The 23662-nt window shown below is 45.0% G+C and overlaps 1 protein-coding gene, 1 long non-coding RNA gene and 1 other non-coding gene across 3 annotated transcripts; 1 reads left to right on the forward strand and 2 right to left on the reverse strand.

Annotated features, from left to right (window-relative positions):
• Positions 1-1031: 1031 nt before the first annotated feature.
• LOC132359968 (uncharacterized) lies at positions 1032-7782 on the reverse strand. Its single transcript, XR_009500993.1, has 3 exons — positions 7131-7782; positions 6114-6299; positions 1032-3604 (listed from the first exon to the last, which is right to left on the reverse strand). It is a non-coding gene; the product is annotated as an uncharacterized LOC132359968 (long non-coding RNA).
• LOC132361442 (small Cajal body-specific RNA 13) lies at positions 6610-6884 on the reverse strand. The gene has a single exon (XR_009501730.1). It is a non-coding gene; the product is annotated as a small Cajal body-specific RNA 13 (non-coding RNA).
• A 313-nt stretch (positions 7783-8095) lies between the features above and the next one.
• Positions 8096-17273, forward strand: GLRX5 (glutaredoxin 5). The gene is made up of 2 exons (XM_059915844.1): positions 8096-8424; positions 16640-17273. The coding sequence occupies exons 1-2, from the start codon at positions 8139-8141 to the stop codon at positions 16816-16818; spliced, it is 465 nt and encodes a 154-aa protein (XP_059771827.1). The 5' UTR covers positions 8096-8138; the 3' UTR covers positions 16819-17273.
• The last annotated feature ends 6389 nt before the right edge of the window (positions 17274-23662 follow it).

Here is a 23662-nt window from a genome sequence, read left to right on the forward strand (position 1 = left end):
TTACACTCTTTCTGTGATCTTCTCTCAACCCAAGGACAAAATCCTAAGGCCTGGTGTGCCCCCAGAGCATGCCTGGGCCTTTGTGCCTTTGCCCTGGCTGTTTCCTCTCCCTGGAATGTCCTTCCCTTTCTTTAATTTTGTTTGTCCTTCCCTTTTAAACAGCAGCTCTTTACCTCTTCATCAACACTCAATTCAAACACCAGCCCCTCTACCGACTGTCTCTGATCCCTGAAGCCCTGACTCGCTGTGTTGGGGCTCACAACCTCAGCCCTCTCCAGTACTTAGTGACATTCTCGCGTCTGTCCTCATCATAAGATGGTGAGGTCCCAGGGAGTGGGAGTGTCTTACTCCACTCCAGGTCCTGCTTAGCACAAGCTCTACGGCCAAATGTTTCTCTCCCTTCTGTGGCATCTGCGGTCAGTGTTGTGAGTTTCATGCAGTTTGGGGTTTCTGAGATACTGTCCTGGATCGCTTACCATGTCACGTGTTCTCCATGCAGGAGTTATGCATTGAGCACATACTAAGGGCCAGGCGTAGCGCTAAGGACCCGGGGTGAAGAAATGAGTTCTGTCGCACTAGAAGCTGATGGTCTAGTGGGCAGCGGGGCATAAAGTTAAACTGTGATACATACAAACCCCTGAAGGACCCTGGTCCCCAAAAGCAGTAAAACGCGGCTGAGTGGTAGGACACACAGTGGTTATATGCTTTGATGACTGTGTACCCAGGGTTTGCAGAACTGCTTTGTGGGCAGCTGTCTCCAGGCCTGATGTTAGCTGAGCTCTCAAGCCCAAACTGACTCATACAGTTTGGAAAAACCCAGCTTTATGCCAATATTATTCAATACCTCACCACCTAATTAAATGTATTAAGTATTTCTAAGTGCTCATCACGGACTAATATGAGACACGTAACAGAAGTAGAATAGGGACTTCCCTGGTGGTCCAGTGGCTAAGACTCCGCACGCCCAATGCAGGGGGCCTGGGTTCGATCCCTGGTCAGGGAACTAGATCCCACGCGCCGCAACGAAAGATCCTGCGTGCCTCAGCGAAGATCCTGAGTGCCGCAACTGAGACCCGGCACGGCCAAATAAATAAAGAAATAAAAATATTAAAAAAGAAAAAGTAGAATAAAACTCTGTTTATCTGGCATAATGAGGGAAGAAAGTATTCCTCTGAAATTTATTTAACACAACCCCCTTAGGCCATGAGTCTGTATAATTTTTGTTGGCAATCTAATATATACTACGCTTCCTTGACTTCTTAACCAAAGCACGTGAAATACCATTTCCTTTTCTGGATGATTTAGAATTACTACACAGGGCTCTAATGCTCAAGGAACTGTGACATGTGAGGGATGTTTGCCCCTGCTTACACCAAACGCTTCCAGAATGTGACTTTTCAAAAAAAAAAAAGAAAAAGAGGAAAATCCCCAAATATCTGCTTCTCAATTTAAAAAATCTCCTGTTAACCTGTTAGTCATTGCTTCTTCCTGGTTTTAGTGTTAGCCTTTTAAATTTACTGCTTCTAATCTGTTGTGGCTGTAATATTAGAAAACTGAGAGAGTAAACCATTCCCTAAAATAAGAACAGGACTTGGATGGGAACTGAGAGCCTCTTCCTAGAAACCGGCTGGCTGATTAATTCCCAGACACTGTGTGCGCTGACAGCGACAGCACTTATTGGCTCCTGCTGCCCCTGCTTCCTAAGTAAGATAGACTAGCGCCCCCTACCTGTCTTGTGGGGTAAGGCAGAGACTCATTATGAAATGCTCCAAGTTTCTCAAAAGATAGAATGATTTTGAAAGATGATGGGTTATTTTCAAGAAGGGATTCAAAAATCCCTTCAAGTAGGAGGGTATTATTGGCCCTGTTCCCCACCAGCCGGCAGTATGCATGAACCACCACAGAGCTGCAGCTGAGCCGTATGAAGAGATGAACCAATGGGAATAGCTCACCAAGTGGACTGACATATGTGCTTAGAGTTACACTAAGTGCACATCACTGGATGTCTGGAGAGGGGAGAAAGCCAGCAAATATGTCACCTTCTCAAGGCTTTTGATACAAAATTCTCTTGGTGACTCAATTTTGCAAGTGCAGCCTATGCAAAATGCTCCTCCCTTCTTTTATTATTTATTTATTATTTGTTTTACAGTGTAACTAGTTTATAATATAGTCTTTTATTAAAACTTCAAAACTCTGGCTCACAGAAATTTGGTATCAATTAATTCTATCTCAGTAGAGTACACTTGCAAAAAGTGTAAAGTTTAGAATTAGCAAGTGAGATTTTTCTGGCCATAAGAGCAGGAAAAAATATTTTTTAAAATCCACCAGTTTTTTTCCTGCAAAGGAAAATGAACAGTTAATGTCAGCCAATTTCCAACCCACTCCCCCAATCCGTGATACTGGGGTCCTTCGCTAGCTACTTTGTTGAAGTAGGCTAGAGCAGTGGATTCCCATGAAAGCAAGATTTAATTTTGAAGCATGAAATTATTAAGGCTCAAAGGCTGAAGTACGAAATGAAATTCTGACTCAACATAAAGAATATTTATGGCCTTGGCAATACATCTTAGCCATCATTCAAAGGAAAACAATAAAATTTTCTCAGTGTTCGTCTGGCTGCAAGCTCAGTGATTATCAGAGGGGGACACAAGACTCCTGCCAACAGATAAATCTTCCTAACAAGTGTGACACACAACAGTACTGGCTCCTTGCTTTCTAAATTCTGTGGTCTAGGCACCTTCTCAGAAGTCGCTGGAAATGTAATGACAGTTTGAATTATGGACTCTATCTGCTTGCAAAAAAAAAAGAAACATAACACAAAACATTAAAATTTTTCACTAAACAGACAGTTGAGGAAAAGTCAACAATTCTTTTATCAACTTTACTTAAGTCTTAACATGTTTTATGATTACCACTTAATTCTTAATATTACCTGACAGGAGATATGATTTGGGCTCTTTCCCTCAAAATAAAGTTCTCAATAGAACAAAGTCCAGCAGGTGTCTGATTTTAAAAGCCTATATATAGCCAGGGACTTCAGGCCTCACTGAGAAAAAGCAGCATGGGGACAAAAGAGAATGAAACTTTCAGAAGTGAAAAGCTACGGGTTATTTGTTTCACTGGAGTTTTGCATTGAAATTGTTGTCAGTTTAGTTTCACAAAGCATAAAAATCACATCTGTATCCAATACATACCTACCCTGGAGATAATTCAGGAATATTTAATTTTCTGTGGGACTTGCTGGCTTTGCTATGATTCTGCAGTAAGATTTAAGAAGTGCTTGTGAAGGTAAAAAGAGGAACCCAAAGTGCTCAAGTCTCTCAAAAAGATGTTATTAACAATCTTTTTTTTTTTTTTACTTCTGGTTCATTCTTTTTTCTAATATATAAATTTATTTATTTATTTTTATTTTTGTCTGAGTTGGGTCTTTGTTGCTGTGCATGGGCTCCTCATCGCGGTGGCTTCTCTTGTTGCGGAGCACGGGCTCTAGGCGTTCGGGCTTCAGTAGTTGTGGCTCACGGGCTCCAGTAGTTGTGGCTCGCAGGCTCTAGGGCGCAGACTCAGTAGTTGTGGTGCATGGGCTTAGTTGCTCTGCAGCATGTGGGATCTTATAGTGAAAAGAGAACTTAATTTAGGGACCAAAATGCCAGAGAACTATTATCCTAGGGCTAATGAAAGTTTCAAATGAATTCACGTACACAAAACCAGTTTGCTGTACTACACATGCATGCCAATATTTTGGGGGTAAATGTCTAGGAGCAGAGGAATAGAGTACAAAGTGATTCATTAAAACTCTGCAATCCTTAGATAAAGACATCTTGAAATAGGTATTACCTTTTGCAGATGTCACAAATACATTTTTCACAAATCCAGGAAGGGGAAGATGTAAGGGGCAGAAAATTCCAAGGAAAATCCAAAAGAGCTTGTAAGTGATGCTTAGGACTGAAGCCAGGCCTCACACCTCTACAGTCCAAATCCCAGAACAGAATCAGGCTCTGCTGTGACATCCAGGCTTTTCATAAGTGCTTCTTCAGGAATTCATTTTCACCTGTATCTCCCACAGTGTGTTCTAGACTGAACTAAATTTACAGGACGTCATTTCTCTTCATTTTACCCAGAGGAGGAGAGCAGGACCTTTGTGATAGAGTGGAAGGGGGCCCGAATAAGGTCCCCCTTCCTGCCTCTAGGCAGAGCCCACATGATGTGAGAACCTGCGATTAGCAAAACTGAGGCCACTCCCATGGCCAGAGAAGTATTTATAAACCCAGCTGTCTTGTCAGATAGAGGTAGTGAAGATCCCAAAGGCATTTCTTTTCTTTTCTTTTCTTTTCTTTTTAATATTTATTTATTTGGTTACTCTGGGTCTTCGTTGTGGCAGGTGGGCTCCTCAGTTGTGGCATGCGAACTCCTAGTTGCGGCATGCACATGGGATCTATTTCCCTGGCCAGGGATGGAACCTGGGTCCCCAGCATTGGGAGCGCGGAGTCTTAACCACTGCGCCCCGGGGGAAGTCCCTGCAAAGGCATTTCTATCTTTTCATTACGGGTTAGCAAATATTTTCTCAGGGGGCTGGGCACTGCCTCAGTTTCTCACACATTACAATTATTTTTTAGGGAATCAAGTTAATTCCAGGGTTGCAGTGGTGCTCTAGAATTACTGAATAGCTAAGGGGCACCACGGAGAAAGGTCTCAAGTTTCAGCTTGGGTCTATGGTAATCTGGGTCTCAAATGCTACTTTAGCTCAGGAATGTTTGGTGGCTCAACCCGTTGTGCAACACCTGCAGCCACTTTTCCCTTAAAATTACACTCACAGAATGCTCTGGCCAGCTGAGACCGAGACATTTCTGGGTCATGTGTCCTATGCACAATCACCGCACCCTGTCAGAATGCAGCGTGACCTTTAGGACTGAAGTTAGGGTACAAAAACACTGACATGCTAAGTGTTCAAATAAAATTTCATCTTAGGCTCAATAATCCTGACTCTTCATTTAGAGCTGATATATAGGAAGAAATGATCTCAAATTTGTAAGGTTTTAATTATGGGTTCAACAGTGAATTTGCTTTTGGTGGAGTGCGGAGAAAGGAGAAATTTTACTAAATATAGTAAAGCCTTATCTATAAATAAGCACAGGGAAGAAAAACATTTTTAGGATGCCTGAGTCAGCATGTTTACATGGTATGATTATTTAGTTTGGGGTCTAATTACACTTTGTGACCCCAAATCCCAGGATTCTCCTAAGTTTCCTGTACTTCCCACCCCTACCTCCCCATTAATGTCCACATGGGAGATCACAAACTGATAAAGATGGTGACTTCCATGTTCAAAACACCCAAATGCATTTGAGCATAAATGCAGATTTCTTACAACTGTTTAAGAAGTGTATTTTTTATCATACTTTCTCACTACAGAACTTCTAATGAGAAAGCTCGTAACTCAAATGCCACATCATATATAAGAAGCTGGTGCTTTGGAAGAAATATTTTGAACACTATTTTCTTTGATTCTTTAAGTCACTGATGTTTGGTGCCAATACTTGATGAGTGGTTTTAAGTCAAAGACAGAAAGCAGTATGTTCAACACATTCAACATTTTGCATTTTAGGTTGCTCTATCAAAAACTTAAATTTAGGTGCATTGTTTCAATTTCTTTGGTCTAGATACATGATCTGTTTTCCTGGCCTTGATCAATACTATCAAAGCCATCCCACTTAGCTCCCTGAAAGAGCCCCGACTTGCTTTCCTTGCATTTCATGGACGTCCTTATAATACACGACTGTACACAGCAACTCTATTATAAATTTGGAAAACATAGGCTTTGTATTCTTCCTGCTCAAGGATTACTCTTAACCTTTAATGACAGCTGTATTCTCAATTTAATAAAATGTCTGCCAACTGTACTGGCAAAGCCAGTATCACCCACTAGATAAGCGACATGATACTCCCCATGACTAGCACTATGTCTCCGGATCCTCACATCATAAGTTTGCAAATTTTTCTTCCTATTCCAGTCAACACAAGAGCAGAATGAGACAGCTCAGAGTAGGCAATAAACAATTCAGGTTTTCTGGAACGAACTGCCAATATTTATTTAAAAAAAAAAACTGAAACAAACTTACCAGAACATAAGTATGAGTAAAAGTTAGGTAACTTTGCAAACAATATAGCCCCTACTGTTAGGTACACCAGATGCTGGACTTTTGAAACAACAGTTAAGCTTCGACATCACGTCGCTTCCTGTATATTACTGTCCTGTATATTTCTGTATGATGTTTGTTCCTCTGATTTACCTGGAATCAATGACTCTGGAGGGGGGAAAAAAAGGACTCTTTAAGAAGCTGATCAATTTTGGGTCCCACATTAGCAAACTACCAAACATCAATAACAACCACGGGGATAAAACAAATACATCACTGGGGAGCATTTCTGAGTAACATCTTGAGTTTATTTTCAGCTTACTGGCCTCAAGTCTCGTGGTGAATGATTATTTGGAAGATTCACTTGCTGTCAGCACATGTACTAATTTTCTGATTTTTAAACTTGAGCGCCTCCAATGCAAAACCAGATCACCTCCAGCCACAACTTTTAAAATACTTAGGGTTTAAAAAGAAAGTAATTTGTAGCAGTACTTAGTGTCCAACAGAAACCACTCCATCTGTTAAACAACATCTGACTGCAAAACCTTCTTTTACTGTCGGTTGATAGATAATGACATGGCACAGCCATTATCACCGTGGCAACAGTACTTGGAAACTATCAGAGGAAAATTGCACATGGTACTGCTGTCCCTTGAGCAGCCATGCCTCAGCTTCCTCTGGAGAATGCTTTCTCTGCAAGTCTGGTGTGCTCTAGGGTACCACCAACCCAGCACCGCTCCAAGACTACAGACCACGTGGCGATTTCACTGAGCCCCGCTCTTCTGGGATCATTCTTTCCACCAATGTGAGCACCTGCTAGGTTCCAAGCACTGTTCTACGTACTGAGGATACAGCAGTTAATGAAGTTGACAGTCTGGAAGTCAATAAACAAGCTAATAAATATATGTCAAGATGTACTAAGCACAATGGAGAACAGAGGAAGCAGTGGGCCTAGGGAGGCTTCCCTTCCCTCCTCTCTACCCTCACATTGCTTTGTACCTGCTTCTCAGTTCTCAAGCTCTGGGCACAGGTCCCGCGCCGGCACCGTGCCCTGCACGCAGCAGCTGCTCAGGAAACGTCTGTCGAACGAACCAATTCCTTTCTTAGTTCCCCATTCAACAAACCTTTCCTGGGCCCAGGCCCAGGGGCTTAGGTCGGCTGGAAAGTCAGCGAAGCCCCGATCACACAGACGAGAGCTCTTTACAAACTTTAAAAATCAAAGTTGTTTTAGTGGAATAATCGCGCTGCAGAGGCGGGAACCACGGGAAGGGGTCTGGGCCTCTGCTCCCACGGGGGCAGCGGGACCACAGGAGGGCTGCGACACACGGCCCGGGCCCCGACGCCGTAGCCCCGGGCAGGCCTGGCCGCCAGAGGCCGGCGCAGTCCCTGCTTCCGCCGCGAACAGCCGCGGCCTTACTGAAGCTCCGGGAAGCTCGCCTAAGCCAGGAACGGCGGATCCAAGCCTGCTCCAGCCCAGCCACCACCCGGAAAGCAAGAACCAGCGGCCAGCCAACCGCGCTGCCGTGGCAACGCAACCTCTGCCCGCACCGGAACCGGAACCTTCATCTGAAAGTGACCCCTTCCCGGCGTTCCGCGGAACGGCGAAACCCCGCCCAGCGCCTGTTCCAAGTCCTCCCGGAGCATCGTAGCAGGCCCGTCTACCTTTCGGAGAGAAGCCGTCTTCCCGCTCGTTTCGCCTCCCCTTGCCTCGGAGCGTGACCCTGATGGACATCCACTCTCTCCAATCAACTGACAAAACGGTTGCCGGCGGCCAATGGTAAGGCGATGAAATGCGGCTCAGGCGTAAGGACCGCCTCCAACCTGTCGGGGCGGGACGAGTAACATGATTGGTGGAATCCAGCAATTGAGGACCAAGTTTCTCCAATCACGGAGAGCTGTTCGGAGCCGGTCCAATGAGGGCCTCCGGGGGGCGGGCCGGGCCCCGGGAAGGCTTCGGCTGGCTAGCCCAGGTCCCTGGCCGTCGAGAGCTCCGGCCAGCGTGCGGGGATGAACGGGTCCCTGGGCCGGGCGGCGGCGACTCTGCTCCGCTGGGGGCGCGGCGCGGGCGGCGGCCTGCGGGGCCCGGGCGTGCGGGCGGCGAGCTCGGGCGGCAGCGGCTCGTCGGAGCACCTGGACGCGTTGGTGAAGAAGGACAGGGTGGTGGTCTTCCTAAAGGGGACGCCGGAGCAGCCCCAGTGCGGCTTCAGCAACGCCGTGGTGCAGATCCTGCGGCTGCACGGCGTCCGCGACTACGCGGCGTACAACGTGCTGGACGACCCCCAGCTCCGGCAAGGTCAGAGCCGGCTGGGGGCGGGGGCGGGGCCGGGGGGCGACCGGCCGAGGCCACTCTGCGGGGCCGAGGGTCTGTCGGGCAAGGCCCGTCTGGGGGCTCGAGGGGAGTTCAGACACGAGCTTCCACACGGGTCTGGGGTGGGGGCACGATCGACTTGAACTGGGTCTCGAGGATCTGGGCCTCTGGGCCAACTTGGGCAATGGAGTAAGTCCTAACGGTTCCCCGGTCCTCACTCGGAGCTGAAAAAGGCATTTCGGGGCCAGTGCCCTTCGGCTGAATCCAAGGAGCGTGGTCAGCAGCGTGACTCCCTGTTCTGCAGGGCTGGGGAAGTGGGCAGAGAGGGATACAGGAAGAGCCGTTAAGAGGTAGGCACTTTGGGGACACTTTGAGAGGCCGCCCTGTCTCGTGGGTAAGGAGCAGGTGCTGTCGATGGCGGGGGGGAGGGTCGAGGTTGCCCTTGTCTGAGGCTAGGGGGTCAGAGGCTGGCCTGTCGTGCCTCAAGGCTCGGGGTGTCAGGGACCGTTCTCTGTTGCTGCTACAGGAGCGGTTGACACAGCTTTTGGTCAGGTCTTAGTTGGGATCTGGTGTGGAAGAAAAAGACATTAAATTTATTTTTAGATACTCAAGGATGGGGGAGATTTGTGAGGACTAGGGATTGGAGAGGCTTGTGGGGAGAGGGACGAGGAATGATTCCTGGGCCCTAGCTCACTCAAGCTTGGAGCTCCAGGAGCCAGTCAGGGTCTGGGGCAGACACAGTAGTGTCTGTGACTTTTCAGCGGCCCACAGGGGAGGGTGGAGGGCCCTGACAGTTAACCAGCATATTTTCTGATGAGCGCCTTGCTGAGAACCTTACCTGCATTCTTCTATTTCATCTTAGTGGGGGAGGAGAGAGAGGCCAGAACACCCGGGTCTGCTCCTTGGCTGGGGTGGGTGGGGTTGGCGGAGGCATGGGGGGACCGTGCCTGTACCCCCTGAAGGGTGGCATTCCAGACTTTCAGTGACTGAGTTCTCCCTGAGTTTCCTGCTGCTGTTTAGCGACAGTGTTCTAAAAAGTGTTTTAGGGCATCAAGTGCTATGGTAGTCTGCATTCAGAATTCTGTATTTTGCTCTTCTGCATTTGAAGTTGTCAATCATAGTCATTCCAACAGAGATGCGACAGGCTGGCGTCAGGGAAGGGCTTTGGATTAGACTCCTTTGGCCAATCAGCTGTGCAACCCGAAGCAAGTCACGTGACTGCATTTTCCTTTTTGATAATATGAGGATAATGAAACCACACTTGGCAAAGGTTTTGTGAGGAAAAAAGGGAAAATAAAACTTTTAGAAAGTGCCTGTCCTCTTATCTCGCACTCAGAAGGCATCCATTAAATGGTAGCTATTTTATTATTAGCACTTTATGGTTTTAAAAGTATTTTTTTCCATGGAATCTAATCCTTATAGAACTCTCGGTTTTGGTGGATGGAAACAAGGAGTGAAGGCAGCTTAGAGTTACCAGGAGGCATATGTAGTATTACCATGTGCTATGCCCCCATGATCCTTCTCCCTTCCTGGACTACTGGAATGCTTCCAATTGCTGGCTTTTTTCACATACAGGGTGATCTGCCGTCTTCATGCAGCAGCAGTGGCGTCTCTGCCTAAAAGATAAGATAGGAGAAACTACTCTGTAATCTTTCTGCTGGGACCTTGCCTCAGGCCGCTTGCAAATTGCCACTGTGGTCCTTAGTAAAACGTTGTGTTGTTGATACCTTGCTTAGCTTAAAGTTTTGAGAGTCTTTGGTTTATGAATTTCTGTTCTCCTGTTTAATACAAGCAGAGATGGTATAACTGAATCACTTTGCTGTACACCTGAAACATTATACATCAACTATACTTGAATTAAAACATTTTTTTGAAATATAACCAGAGATGGGCTATACTGGAAGATGGCCAGTAATCTGAAAGTAACAGCAGGAATAAGAATGTTTGCCGAGAGCACTTATGTATCTGACTTCCAGTCTTCTGTTCTTAAGTGTTCAAACAATAGCAACAGGAACTTAACCCTTAAATTTCTTAACCATTGAGCTTCATCAGACCATTACTTTTAGTAAGTGAATGTGTTGCATATATATTGAGCATAACACGTCTTTCGTTGCCTAGAAAAGTAAACATTAGGGTAAGTATTAACCTCTAGACTAGGACAGGGTGGTGTAAGCAGGTTATTAGAGTGGGGATTAGTTTAGCCAGGGTGAGGCTGTAAAACATGAAGATTCTTCATCTTTTTGCTCTCCACACCTTCAGGTTTGCCAAGAGAGACTGACAGGCTGTCTGATGCTTGCTTTTGCCAACTAAAGATACGTCTGTGAACTTTTCCCAGACCCAAGGTCACTTCTAGTAACAGGATAGGGGCTTCTGCAAAATTGGCCTTTCCTGTTTTCTTGTGCCAGAGCAGGCTGAGTCTTAGAAAGGACCCAAGTCGGAAGAAGACCCTCAGACACTGTCTCCTAGTTCTGGGCACTGGGTCCAGGGATTATGATGCACAGAGGTGTCAGCCTGAGACCTGAGACCCAAAGAACCAAGCTGACTGAGGCAGCTTTGCGTTTTGGCCTTTCCTCAAGGTTTGTTCCTTTTTAAAAATCTGGAGCACACACAAGACGGCCACAAAGGGATAGGGTCACGGTGGATGGATGTCACCATATCCTGCTCTTGGTCTTAACAAAGACTAATCTTTACTTTCAGTTGCGAAAGTAACATGTGCTCATGGGAGAAATTTGGAAAACACTGAAAATCTAAAGAAAATGAAAATCCCCTGTAATTCCGTATAAACCATAAACCATTATTATTAACATTTGGATCTAGTTTCTAACAGTTTGTTTTTTTTTTTTTTTAACAGAGTTGAGATCATGCATGTCTATATATAGCATTTTGCCCTCCTGAGAGCAGGGAACATGTCTTCTGCGACTCCCTGAGCACTGTGTGTGATGCTTATGCAAAGCGAGCTTTCAATGCATGTTTTAGTGAATGAATAAATGCTTCTTTTATTTATCATTTTATCATAAACTCTCTTCCCTGCTCTTAAAAACATTATAGACACTCTGGAATTTCTGCCTACTCAGATCACCACTGTATTCCTCGAATCGGGAACAGCGTCTGTTGAATGAATACCCATCATCCTATTGTTGAATGGTTATTAAGCATTTGAAAGTATGCCCAGCCTTTCCAGTATCAAGGAATTTAAGGCAATAATAGAACTATGATGTTGGTAAGCATTAAAAATGAGGTAACAAGTGTGCGTAGGTGTCTGGTGGGCGGGTTGTATGCTGCACATGGGGGTATAAAGTGGTGCCCACACTTGGAAGGAGTGACTATCAGTACCCAGTCAAGTTGAAGGTGAACAGAGCTGAACACCCAGCTGTTTCAGTCGCGGGTATTTAGGCTACATCAGGGATCGACAAGCTTGTAAAGGGCCAGAGAGTAAAAGTTTAGGCTTTGGGGGCCTGGTGGTCTCTGCTACACCTCTTCAGCTCTGCTGCTACAGTGTACAGCAGGCGGGGAGAACACAGAGACAAATGAGCGGGGCGAAGTTCCAGTAACACTTTATTTACAGAAACAAGGATGTGGACCGGCTTCAGCCCGAACGCTGTAGTTTGCCACCCCTTTGTCTAGAGAGACCGTCCCCTGCATGTGAGCTGGGAGATGCACGTAAGGGGGAGCACTGCGGTGTTCCTTGTAATAATGAAAAGTGGGCAACAACAGATCTTGGTCTGTTAGCAGCAGACCGAAGAAAGCAACTGTAGCTTAGTCATATGATGGAAAACTAAATTGTGGTTAAAATGAATTAGATCTAGGGACTTCTCTGGTGGCGCAGTGGTTAAGAATCCACCTACCAATGCAGGGGACACAGGTTCAATCCCTGGTCTGGGAAGATTCCACATGCTGCAGAGCAACTAGGCCCGTGCACCACAACTGCTGAGCCTGTGCTCTAGATCCCGCGAGTCACAACTACTGAAGCCCACACGCCACAACTGCTGAGCCCGTGCGCTGCAACTGCTGAAGCCCGCACGCCTAGAGTCCATGCTTGGCAACAAGAGAAGCCACCGCAATGAGAAGCCCGCGCAGTGCAACGAAGAGTAGCCCCCGCTCTCCACAACTAGAGAAAGCCACACAGCAACAAAGACCCAACGCAGCCAAAAATTTTAAAAATTAAAAAGAAAAAAGAATTAGATCTAGATGTAGTTAATGTGACTGAATCTCAAAAAAGGCGATGCTTAGTCAAAAAGCAAGTTGCAAAAGGGTAATTGTGGCTTAACGCCGTTTGTGTCTATAAATGTTAAAAGATGTGGAACAGTCCCATGGATTGCAGATCCATGTGTCGTGCAGGTGGGGCTCACGGGGGGGCAGATGCCAGCTGACAGATGCCAGCCCCTGGCCAGAGACCAACTCTGGTGGTCGAGAACCTGGCCTTTGGACTCCTAGACACCTGGACTCAAATCCTGTCTCCACCGTATGCCAGCACTGTGACGTTGGTTAAGTTATTTAACCTCTCTGAGCCTTCATTTCTTCATCTGTAAAATAGGGATAATTATACATACCTTGTAGGAATTTTGTAAAGATGAAATGAGATTAGATATGTGAAAAACTTAGAGTATGAAACTCAGGAACCCTTAGCTCAGTAAATGGTATTTTTATTATTGCATGGCATACTTCACTGGTATTTTTCCTGCATTCTTTCCCTCTGTTTTCCCCGTTGCATATATTGTCAGGAAAGCATTCCTGGGGAGGGTGGGGTAGAGGACACTGACGTGGAGAGCATAGCCACAGTGCACCTGGCACTGTGGGAGCTTAATTCATTTCACCAATTATATCTTACTTAATCTTCATAACAAATATGTGAGGCATAGAGTTATTCCCATTTTACAGAAAAGGAAACAGGTTGAGAGGTGAGCAGATTTATCTGAGGCGGTATTTACAAGCCACAGTCTGCTGACCCCTAAACCAGCACCTTGTCCCTCTCGGCACCACGGTTTACTTTTTGTCAAGCAGTGCTAACATCATTCTCTAAGTTAAGGAAGATGGAGAAATATGTGATTCCAGGAGGAGGTGACATGACTTGCCCGAGGAACAGAGCCTCGTTAAGTGGCAGAGTTGGCATCAACCTGCATCAGACTCTGAAGCTTGTGTACTGAAAATCTACCAGGAACAAAGAAAACTATAATCATGGTGCTCTTATGATGATTGTCCAAACCAGGAACGAGGTCCAATGTTCTGAAATGTCATGAATTTTGAAAAGTACCTTTTGAAAGTTCTGGAAGGGAATTTTCCAGAACATTTTCTCCCCTCTGGCTTGATACTTTGGAACATTACATTGTTTTGGTGGGGCAGTAGGTGTATGTGGAACTGATTTTGTAAGACAGCCTCCTAAGTCCCTGTCCTCGTGTTACCTGTTATATAACTTGGCAGTCAGCATTTTCTGTCCCAAACCGAATCGCAGTTTGTCATCTATAGAATACAGTTATCATTAAAATCCATTCTTGGGTATGATTTTCTCATTTTCAAGAGTTGCTCTCTGATTCTGAGTTATTCCCTGTTATACAAGAATTATCACTGTATATTGCAGTTACTGAAAATTTAAAGGGTGAGAAAAATTAGCCATGTTTACACAATTAATTGTGAATTGATAGAATTTGTTTTAGTTTTCAATTTATGAATGTAGTCTTACTGGAAGTTTCTCACTTCACTCTGTAGGAAGCAATTGGGTATTTCCTTAAATATTTAAACTTGTAATCAGACTTTTTAAACATGGAAAATGGCATCGTTTTTAGGAGAGATGCCAGAACTTTGCTTTGACAACAGCCGCCTGTAACACTTGATAATCTAAAAATTAAAGAAGTAGTTAAGTTTAATTTTGATAAACTATCAGCTGGTAGGCACCTTGGATGCTGTCACAATGCCATGTGTTCTGAGGTGGGTTCTTCCGAGTTCTTGAAGTTACTAGGACAGTCGCAGGCCAAGGGGTTTGGAAGGAGTTAGCCTCCCTTGCATGTGACTGTATGTTGGATGTTCAGGATAATGGAAAGCCCACTTATTTTGGTAGTTCTGGTGGTTAGGATGGATTTCCTTCCTTCCCTTGTAGTTGGGACGTATGGTCTGCAACAATGTAATGTTTAGTTGTTGCCTAATGCTTTGGTTGAGTGTGCTACCATAAAATAGGACAAGCCTAATGCTTTGGTTGAGTGTAGTACCATAAAAACGACTGATGAAAGCAAGTCATTCTTTTACTCAACAAAGATTTTATTTTAAAAAATTGTACTTTTTAGGATTAAACATGTGGTTTTGGGTGGCCCTCAGATAGCAAATTTGTTTTCACCTTTGGTGTGTTTCAAAAATTGTAGGCACTCACCAAAAGAATCAGTAGATATTCATTGCCATGGAAAGCTTAATGCAGTGTATTATTAATTGGAAAAAAAAAACCCAGATATAATATTGTGCAGATAAGTGGTTCATGTACATAAATGTAACAGATATTTAAGAAAGTTTAGAAGAAGTAAAAAGTTCATATTTATTCTAAACGTTTCTTAATCTCCCCCCGTCATAAAGTAAAAAAAGATGTGTCATTGGAAATGTAAAGTTAAGTTCTGATGGACTCTTTGTGTTTGAGGATAGAGTTTAAAAAAAAATCCAAAACATACAGCTTACATGCTAAGTAATTGTTTATGTAGCACCAAACATCAGAGTGATGAAAAACTTGAATTCAAAAAATAAAAAAAAACAAACTTGAATTCATCAGGGTATTCAAGTATAAAGACATTCTGATGGTTAATGGAATTTGCCCTTTATTGGTAACCTCCAAACCTCTAGCTGATTTTTTTTTAAACAGAAACCCAGAGTGGCTTAGAAGTGAGCTTTTCAGGGCCTATAACGTTGTAACCATTTCTCTATCCATAAAGTCTGCCTGCAGAAGAAAGATAAAGCTCTCTACTGGGGGCCCTCTAGTGCTGTCGTTTACAGCGAAGTCGCTGTTTTTTAGAAAGCAGTGACTTAAAAGAGAAAAACACATGGTATCTTGGGACTGTTATTTGTAATGTAACTCATATTGGTAATCTTATTTGGTAAAACTCATCTGATAATAAATGATAGGGCATCAAGAAAAAGGTTTTGTATTTTTAGTTTGTTTACATAAAAACCACCACTTGACCGATTTCTAAAATTTGTGTCATACTGTCTTTTGCCTGAAGAATTTGTTGACTTTTCTGTTTCATTTATTTGTACATTTAAAAAAGTATACTTCATCTCAACCTCTGAGTAGAAAAGGAAGTAAAAGGTAAGGAGGAATTTAGAAAAGAGTGATCTTTTCTGCCTCAAGATTGAAACCACATTTCCTTCATAGCCATCATCCTCGTGGCCCAGCACTGAACAGAATCATCCCATGGCTGCACTGTCCCTGAACATACTTCATCTCGGTGTGTTCTCAAAGCCATTGTCTCTTAGGGCAGGGAGTGGGTCTCACCCCGTGGCCCTGCGCCTGGCCCAGGACGTGGCCCTTCATGAGCTTTGGGCCCTTCCTTCATTTCACTCAGTCGCTGCGAGTTCTGTGCTGAGCCAGATCGGCTGTGCCATGGAGAGCTCATCTGAGGGGCTGAATAGGACGAGGGCCACAGTCTAGCCACAGGAGAGGGATTTTTCTTTGGGTAAAAGATCAAAGCCAGTGAGTGACTCAGTGTCTGTAACTTCACCAGCGGAGAAGGCACGGAAAACATTAGGTGTGAGCTGCCCAGTGTGCCAGTGAGTTACCATGATGGGTCCATGGGTCCACGTTCAGCAGTCCATTTGGGAATGGAGTGGCATTTCTTTCGTTTGTCTGTTTTGCTGAAAACGTGGCCCGCAGAAGCATGGGGAGTATAGCCTTGTGTATCTTGTGTCACTTGCATTAACCAGTCAAGTTCTTTGCCATTAATCCGGGGTCGATTGTGTGTCAGGTAGTTTATGAGAGCCTTACTTAACCTGATTCTCATAAAAACTTTGTGAGATGAGGGCGGAAACAGGATGGAGGCCTCACTGTTTATAATTGGAAGAGTCAGCGGTCCATTCAACCCTAAAGCTTATGCTCTTTGTAGCAAATACACGGTCCCCCAGGGATGGGGAGCCAGGAGGGGATACGGCGTGTCCCTAGGAGCAGGGAAACGTATTTTGCCGTACAAGTATTTGACCACTGAAATGACGCTTAAATGTTCTTTCCCCGTAGGCATTAAAGACTATTCCAACTGGCCCACCATCCCGCAAGTGTACCTCAACGGCGAGTTCGTGGGGGGCTGTGACATTCTTCTGCAGATGCACCAGAATGGGGACCTGGTGGAAGAACTGAAAAAGCTGGGGATCCGCTCCGCCCTCTTAGATGAAAAGAAAGATCAAGACTCAAAGTGAGGGTGGCCCATGCGAGGAAGCCGCTGGTGTCAGAATCTCACTGCCAGAAAAGCCTTCCCGATTCTGGTTTTTGCTCTTCAGATGACTGTTTGCACTGATTCCTCCAGTTTGTAAGCAGCCTGGTGATTTTAGCATGTCTGGTATTTGAGCAAGGAATATCCTATCATGAACGTAATTGTAACCACTGCACTGTCATAATCCATGTTGTACGATGAGATTGCTGTAAACAATTCCTTCTTATGTTGTCCTTTGCTCTTTGCTTGATTCAGGAGTAAACCTAGGAGCTTTTGAATCATCATTATTATTCATGAGTCCTCTGCAAATATGTCAGTCTGCAAAGATAATATACCCCCCTCCCCAATTTTTTGTAACTTGTTCTGTTAAGAAAACTGATGGACAAGGAAGAAAAGATAACCGGGGTGTTGTTTTTTTAAAATAAACTGCCAACCCAGGGATACCACGTGTGAGTTGTTAATCTGAATAGCAATAAGTATTTGTCTTCGTCCGTTCGGGATGCTATAACAAAATACCACAGACTGAATGGCTTATAAACACCAGATATTGATTCTCACAGTTCTGGAAGGTGGAAGTCCAAGATCAAGGCTGTAGCACATCAGGTATATGGTGAGGGCCTGCTCCTGCTTCACAGACAGCTGTGTTCCCACTGTGTTCTCACAGAAGCTCTTTGGGGGTCTCTTTTATAAGGGCACTAATCCCATTTATGAGGGCTCCACCCTCATGACCTAATCACCTCCCAAAGGCCCCACCCCCTAAAACCATCCCTTTGGAGGTTATATGTCAGCATAGGAATTTTGAGGGGACACAGACATTCAGTCGATAAGGACTTTTAGCACCGCTGACCTTTTGATTTTAGGAATTAAAGAGTGATTCTCATTCATACTCTTCTGTTAAATTTGCCACAAAAATTGCCATCAAGCTGTACTCTAATTTCTCGAAGGGAAGTAAGTGTTGTGAATGCTGAGAGGTGTTGATGATCCAGTTGGAGGCTTGGGCGGACTGGCGAGAAGTGAGGTGGGGAGGCTGGAGGAGGGCGCCCCGCACGCCCATCTCTGAAGACCTGTGCTTGGCCACCTGCGCTGCACTTGGAGAGGGAGCAGTATTAGCAGCCCTCCAAAGAATAGGGTCTCATGAGTCTTTTATTCCTTAAAAACGGGGCCTTTGGGCTTCCCCGGTGGAGCAGTGGTTAAAAATCTGCCTGCCAATTCAGGGGACACGGGTTTGAACCCTGGTCCAGGAAGATCCCACACGCTGCAGACCAACTAAGCCTGTGCACCACAACTACTGAGCCCACATGCCACAACTACTGAGCCCATGTGCCACAACTACTGAAGCCCATGCACCTAGAGCCCATGCTCCGCAACAAGAGAAGCCACCTCAATGAGAAGCCCGCGCATCACAACAAAGAGTAGCCCTGCTTACCACAACCAGAGAAAAGGCAGCATGCAGCAACGAAGACCCAACGCAGCCAAAAATAATAAATAAATTAAAAAAAGAATAGATACCTAAAACACCTACAATTAAAAAAAATAAAATGGGGCCTTTATAAAAAAGGACATAATTGGAATCATAGCCAAGATCTTCCAGTACATGGTGTATTTTACCAAGACTGTGCTTCTCCACCTAGGCTGGAGGTGGAGCTAGAGGTAAGCTTTACAGCAAGCGACTCGTGGGAAGAAAGCCCATCCTGTCACCGTGTGCCCTTGGGTCCCCAGAAGCCTTCATTCATCTCCAAGCGCTTGCTTAAACAGAGCATTTGTTTAGAAGCACATCTTTACAGTGACAGAGGTAAGAAGAAGCTGCATTCTTTAATGAAAAGAGCAAAAATGACAAGGAAAGAGGGATGGCTTATTTCCCTGGAGCTGTTCTGGAGGCTTGTTCTGTGTTGATTATTGAGTTTACACGAGTGCCACTTGGAAAAGCTCTGAAAACGGACAGACTTGGTGGGGTAAGGATTGACCTGCCAGGTGGTCTTGTAGCTCACAGCTCCTGGCTCCATCCTTCCCCCAGAGGTTGTGAGATTCCCAGGAGAAAAGAAAGGCAAGTTGTAGCCCATCCCCACATCCGTGGGGACTGTCCCACATCCCTGGGGACTGCCCTGTCAGGTGAGAGGACTGCCCCTCGTAAATTACAGAGCTCAGGGTTTCAGGGAAAAGAAAAGCAGATTACTGCCACAAAGAGTTTTATATTACATGCATTGTATACTGCATCCCATCAATACCTTTTGGGTTTGCTCTAAGCTAAGAGCTTACACAGACCTTAGAGGAGGTTGGAGCTCACTTGTTGGAAGCACTTTGCTTCACAGATGAGAGTGAGGGCGCTGGAAGGAAGCCCTGAGCTCAGAGCTGCCTGTGCTGCTGCCACGTGGTGGCCGAGCCGAGGCTGTGACCTTGTCCTTTGGAAAGAATACCGTTAACAAACCACTTTTTATTGTCCCTGGATGAGTACCAGGCCGTGGGGCACACACATGAGTCTGCAAAATTGTCCCTCGCCTTCACATCTGGTGTGTAATAGGGTACCTTTCCATAATTTTGCTCCTTTTGGCTTTTCCTTCAACCTGCCTATGTCCCCTTAGGGTTCATCTAAAAAATGAAATGATAAGAACCTTATTTGTAGGGAAACATCAATGTAGGAAACCTCCCTGGAATATTAGCACTAGGGGAGAGCTACGAGGCAAATAATTGGACTCAGATGCTTATGAATCATAGTGAGATCGTATCAGTCACCAGAGAGCTTAAAAGTTTAAGGAATCACTGAGCTCTACAAGAAATGGAAATGTTCTTTCCAAAGTTAATTAATCCTTTTTTTCTCTATGCTTGACAAGTCTCTGCCAAGTGGGAAATTAAAGATGCTATCTGATGTCAGTCTGAATAACGTTAATGATCTGCATAATTAGAATTCACTGTGATAATTAGAACAGTGACACCAAAGTTCATTGTACAAACAGCAATATCACACATCATCTATTTAAAAATGCAAGGTCCACTTCACGGCTTTCCACTACAGGACACTGGCTTGTATCATTTGATTTGATTTATGTCACAACTTCAGTCCTGTGTTATTAGACCGTTTAGAAATAGATGAAGTTATTTTAGAACATTTGTATGAGTTGAGGTAGTTTTTGTCTTGTAAGCTGGTAGTTACATAAATGTCATTACACTTCATTTAAGTTGGGGAGATATTTTAGAACAGCAGGTAAGTTTTAAGGCTTCTTGGGTTTCTTGTTATTGACCCTATTGAATTGACTTGGGTAGAATCTGGGACCTCAAGCTTTCCTGTAATTACCAATGCCCCAGCAGCTAGCTTGAGAAAGAACTCTTGTAAATTTATTAACGAGCTTGGCTATGTAGAGGAAAATTGTTTCTTGAGAGGTTGGGTCCCTTGGTGTTCGTGACGAGAGATCGGGCTAAGGGTTCAGAGGATCGACCTTCGTGCTGGCCAAGTTATGTTGGAGTACATTTAAACCAGGGGCAAGGAAGCTTCCAGGTGGGTTCCTGAGAGTCACTGACGGGCAAAAATAGATACCGGTGGATGGTCACACCAAAAGGAGCTGATTTGATAGCTATTAAAAAAGATAGATTTCTTAATCCGGTTGAGAATTGTTTTTTTTTTTTTTTTTGGCTGCACCAGATGCAGTTGCCTGCCCAGGGATCGAACCTGTGCCCCCTGCAGTGTAAGTGTGGAGTCTCAGCCAGCAGAGTCCCATAGCTAATTTGAGCGAGAGGGGAGGAACGGTGAAAGGGGGAAGAGCGGTTGTCAAGCCACCCACAACGTGGCCAAGGGGGACTTGTGGGAAGTCGCATCCCGTCCTGCTTCCTGAGAGCAGTGTCACTGCTGCATGGGCTGTGCAGTTGAGCTGGGAGCAGATCTGGCCTGAAAGGCTAAGTGCACCTTGCTTCGAAGGCCTTTTCCCCGACTGCAGCCAGAATGGCCTTCCACAGACACACTACTTACACTTCTCACTCCCCTACTTACTGACCTCCCAGGTCGCTGCCCCAGAAGTCCTTCCCTCACCTCCCTGCTTTGTCCCCATGGCACCAGATTGTCATTGCCCTTTTGCTTGGCTTCACTCGAGGATCCACTATCGCTAGCACATGTAGTGCTTAGAAAAATATGTAAAAATAAGCAAAGGATTCTCTTTCTCCGTTCTGTCCTGATGAGTCACAAGAAGCGTTAGGTCATTACAGTTCACCAGGGTAGCAGCACAGGGCAACCCCTAAGAGCTTGGGTTTGGATCAAACTTCCTGGATTCCCATCCCATTTCTTCCCAGATGTGTGACTGGCCTCAGACACATTAATAACCTCCCTTACCTACTCTACTGGACAGGACAGCGGTGAAAGTCACCTACGTCAGGCTTGTTATGAGATGGGAGAATCCACATCAAAAGCCAAGCCCATAATAAGCTTTCCAGATAGGTTAACCTCCATGGTTACCTTGGACTCGACCTGGACTTGATTGCGGTATATTACTCTCCATCATTGTTAGGCTTAAGGGAGTAGAGCTAAGTCCATATTTATTAACAGGCCATTGTTTGGTCGTCCCCAGAGCATGGAGACTCATCTTTGAAGGTCAATGACAAGATCTAATATTTGTGATAATCTCAGTGGAGTGTACCCATTATTCAGCTGTTCTTGGGGCTGGGGTCAGGAGGGCCCTGAGACAGAAAGAATTCCCTGTAAATTACTTTCCCAAGACTATAGTTGGACTTATTGCCACTGAGTTTTAATTTTTTTTAAATATTATTTCTGTTTCATGCAGTGGGAAGTCTGTACTGAACTGATAGGTTAGAATAGGCTTTATTGTGTGGAGGTATGCTTGAAAGAACACAGTTTAACCTTGAGTTAATTCTAATTTATCAGTAACAAGGATTGTGATGCTGGGTTCTACTGTACCCAAGTAGTGATTTTCACAGGGATACATTTTGCCAGGAAATAAGAGGTTGATAGGTCCCCTGGTTCACAGGAAGTTAGGTGATGAACTGCAGAAAATATTTCCAGATTATTGGTAGGTCCGTCTAGTCCTAAACTGACACTGAGCCTTGGTAATCAGCAACAGGGATGAGCCAGCCTCCTGGGGTGTCTATGCTAAGCCCTAAGCCCTAGACTCTGCGATGGCACCTCTTCCCACTCTAGACCCCAGGTCTGGGGCTGAGCCTTCAGCTGGGAATCAGGTACCCCTGCCCCCACCCTGAGCCAGGACAGGCTCAAAATACATGGAATCTGAAGGAGAACTTCAGCAGTTGCTTTTACACATAAGCTGTAACCCTGAGAACCTAGAAGCACATTTCCCATTATCCTGGCTTTTTTTTTTTTTAATATTTATTTATTTATTTGGTTGCACCAGGTCTTAGTTGTGGCAGGTGGGCTCCTTAGTTGTGGCTCGCCAGCTCCTTAACTGCAGCATGTGGGCTCCTTAGTTGTTACGTGCAAACTCTTAGTTGCAGCATGCATGTGGGATCTAGTTCCCTGACCAGGGATCGAACCCGGGTCCCCTGCATTGGGAGAGCAGAGTCTTATCCACTGCACCACCAGGGAAGTCCCCCCAGCCATCTGTTTAATTAAAGCTGCAACCTGGTCTCCCCACAACACTGCTGGTCCCCCTTTCCCTGCTCTCTTCCCCCCCCATCACCTCTAACAGACAAAGTAATGTACTTATATATTACGTATATTGTTTATTTTGTCTTCCTGACTAGAAGTTAAGTCCCCTGACAATAGGGATCTTTGACTACTTTTTTCACACATGGACCCAACTGCTGGGACAGTGCCTGGTGAATAGCAAGTGATCAATGAATAATGTTAATGAATGAATGAATAACAAGCTATGGACTTGTAGGAAAAGACCTGAGTTTTCAGTCTAAGACAGAGAAGACAGTGATACAGGCCAATGGAAGGAAGCAATGTTTATTGAGTGCTCTCTTTGGACCCAACCCTTACTGTAAGGGATCTTTGTCACTTAATCTCACAACGACCCTACAAATTAAGTGATTGCTCTATCTTCACACAAGGAAATGTCTGTCTAGAGAAATTAGGCTATTTGCCTAAGGTCACACAGCTGGTATGATGTGGATCTAGGTTGCAAACCCAGGGCTATCCTACTTTAAAGCTCCAGGCACTGCAGCATGCATGTAGGAACCAATACACTGGGGCTTCAGGGAAGACTTCCTGGAGGAGGTGGCTTCTGCACCATCTTGAAGACATGACACGGTATGGATATGCAGGGATGAGATGTAGGTACTGTTATTTGTGATAGAGAAAAGGGTGAGCGGCCAGCCTGGAGAGGGGGTTATCCAGGGAAAGAGCAGCGATCAGAGCCCAGGCCACCTGGGGAGGACAGTCATGGCCAAGAAGATTGGAAAGGCAGAGTGGGGTCAGGCATCAGTTGAGACTCAGGTTCAAAGCTACCACTTCAATTTTCAATTTGCAAAGCTTTCATATATACTATTGAAAGATGTGTCATTCTCCCTAGAGTCCTTAAAATAGTCACAAATCAGCATTTCTCTGCTTTACATCCCCTCAAAGGAGGCAGATCTAAGATGTACTGAAACAAAATAGAATTACCTTTTGAGTCTTCTGGGCCAACGGTTATAAAAAGCCCATTTGGTGGAAAGTCCAGCTGTTGCCAAAACATTTTAAAAAAGCCTCCAATTGTCATGAGGGCCTACTACGAGCTAAACATTTTGCATCTATTATGTATGATTTAAGTACTCTGAGGCAGGCAGCAGGATGGTCATTGTAAGGATGAGAAAATCGAGGCTCAAAGAGATTAAGTTCCTTTTCCAAAGTCACAGGGCTAGTGGAGACACAGGTAAAAGTCCCAAGTCTGGGC

The sequence above is a fragment of the Balaenoptera ricei genome, chromosome 2 (genome assembly GCF_028023285.1).
Source record: "Balaenoptera ricei isolate mBalRic1 chromosome 2, mBalRic1.hap2, whole genome shotgun sequence".
Taxonomy (NCBI): domain Eukaryota; kingdom Metazoa; phylum Chordata; class Mammalia; order Artiodactyla; family Balaenopteridae; genus Balaenoptera; species Balaenoptera ricei.

Excerpts from the sequence above, each read along its gene's own strand:
- GLRX5 (XM_059915844.1), top strand. The coding sequence starts at position 8,139 with ATGAACGGGTCCCTGGGCCGGGCGGCGGCGACTCTGCTCCGCTGGGGG. Across the intron at positions 8,425-16,639 it reads CGACCCCCAGCTCCGGCAAG|GCATTAAAGACTATTCCAAC; the intron begins GTCAGAGCCGGC and ends CTTTCCCCGTAG.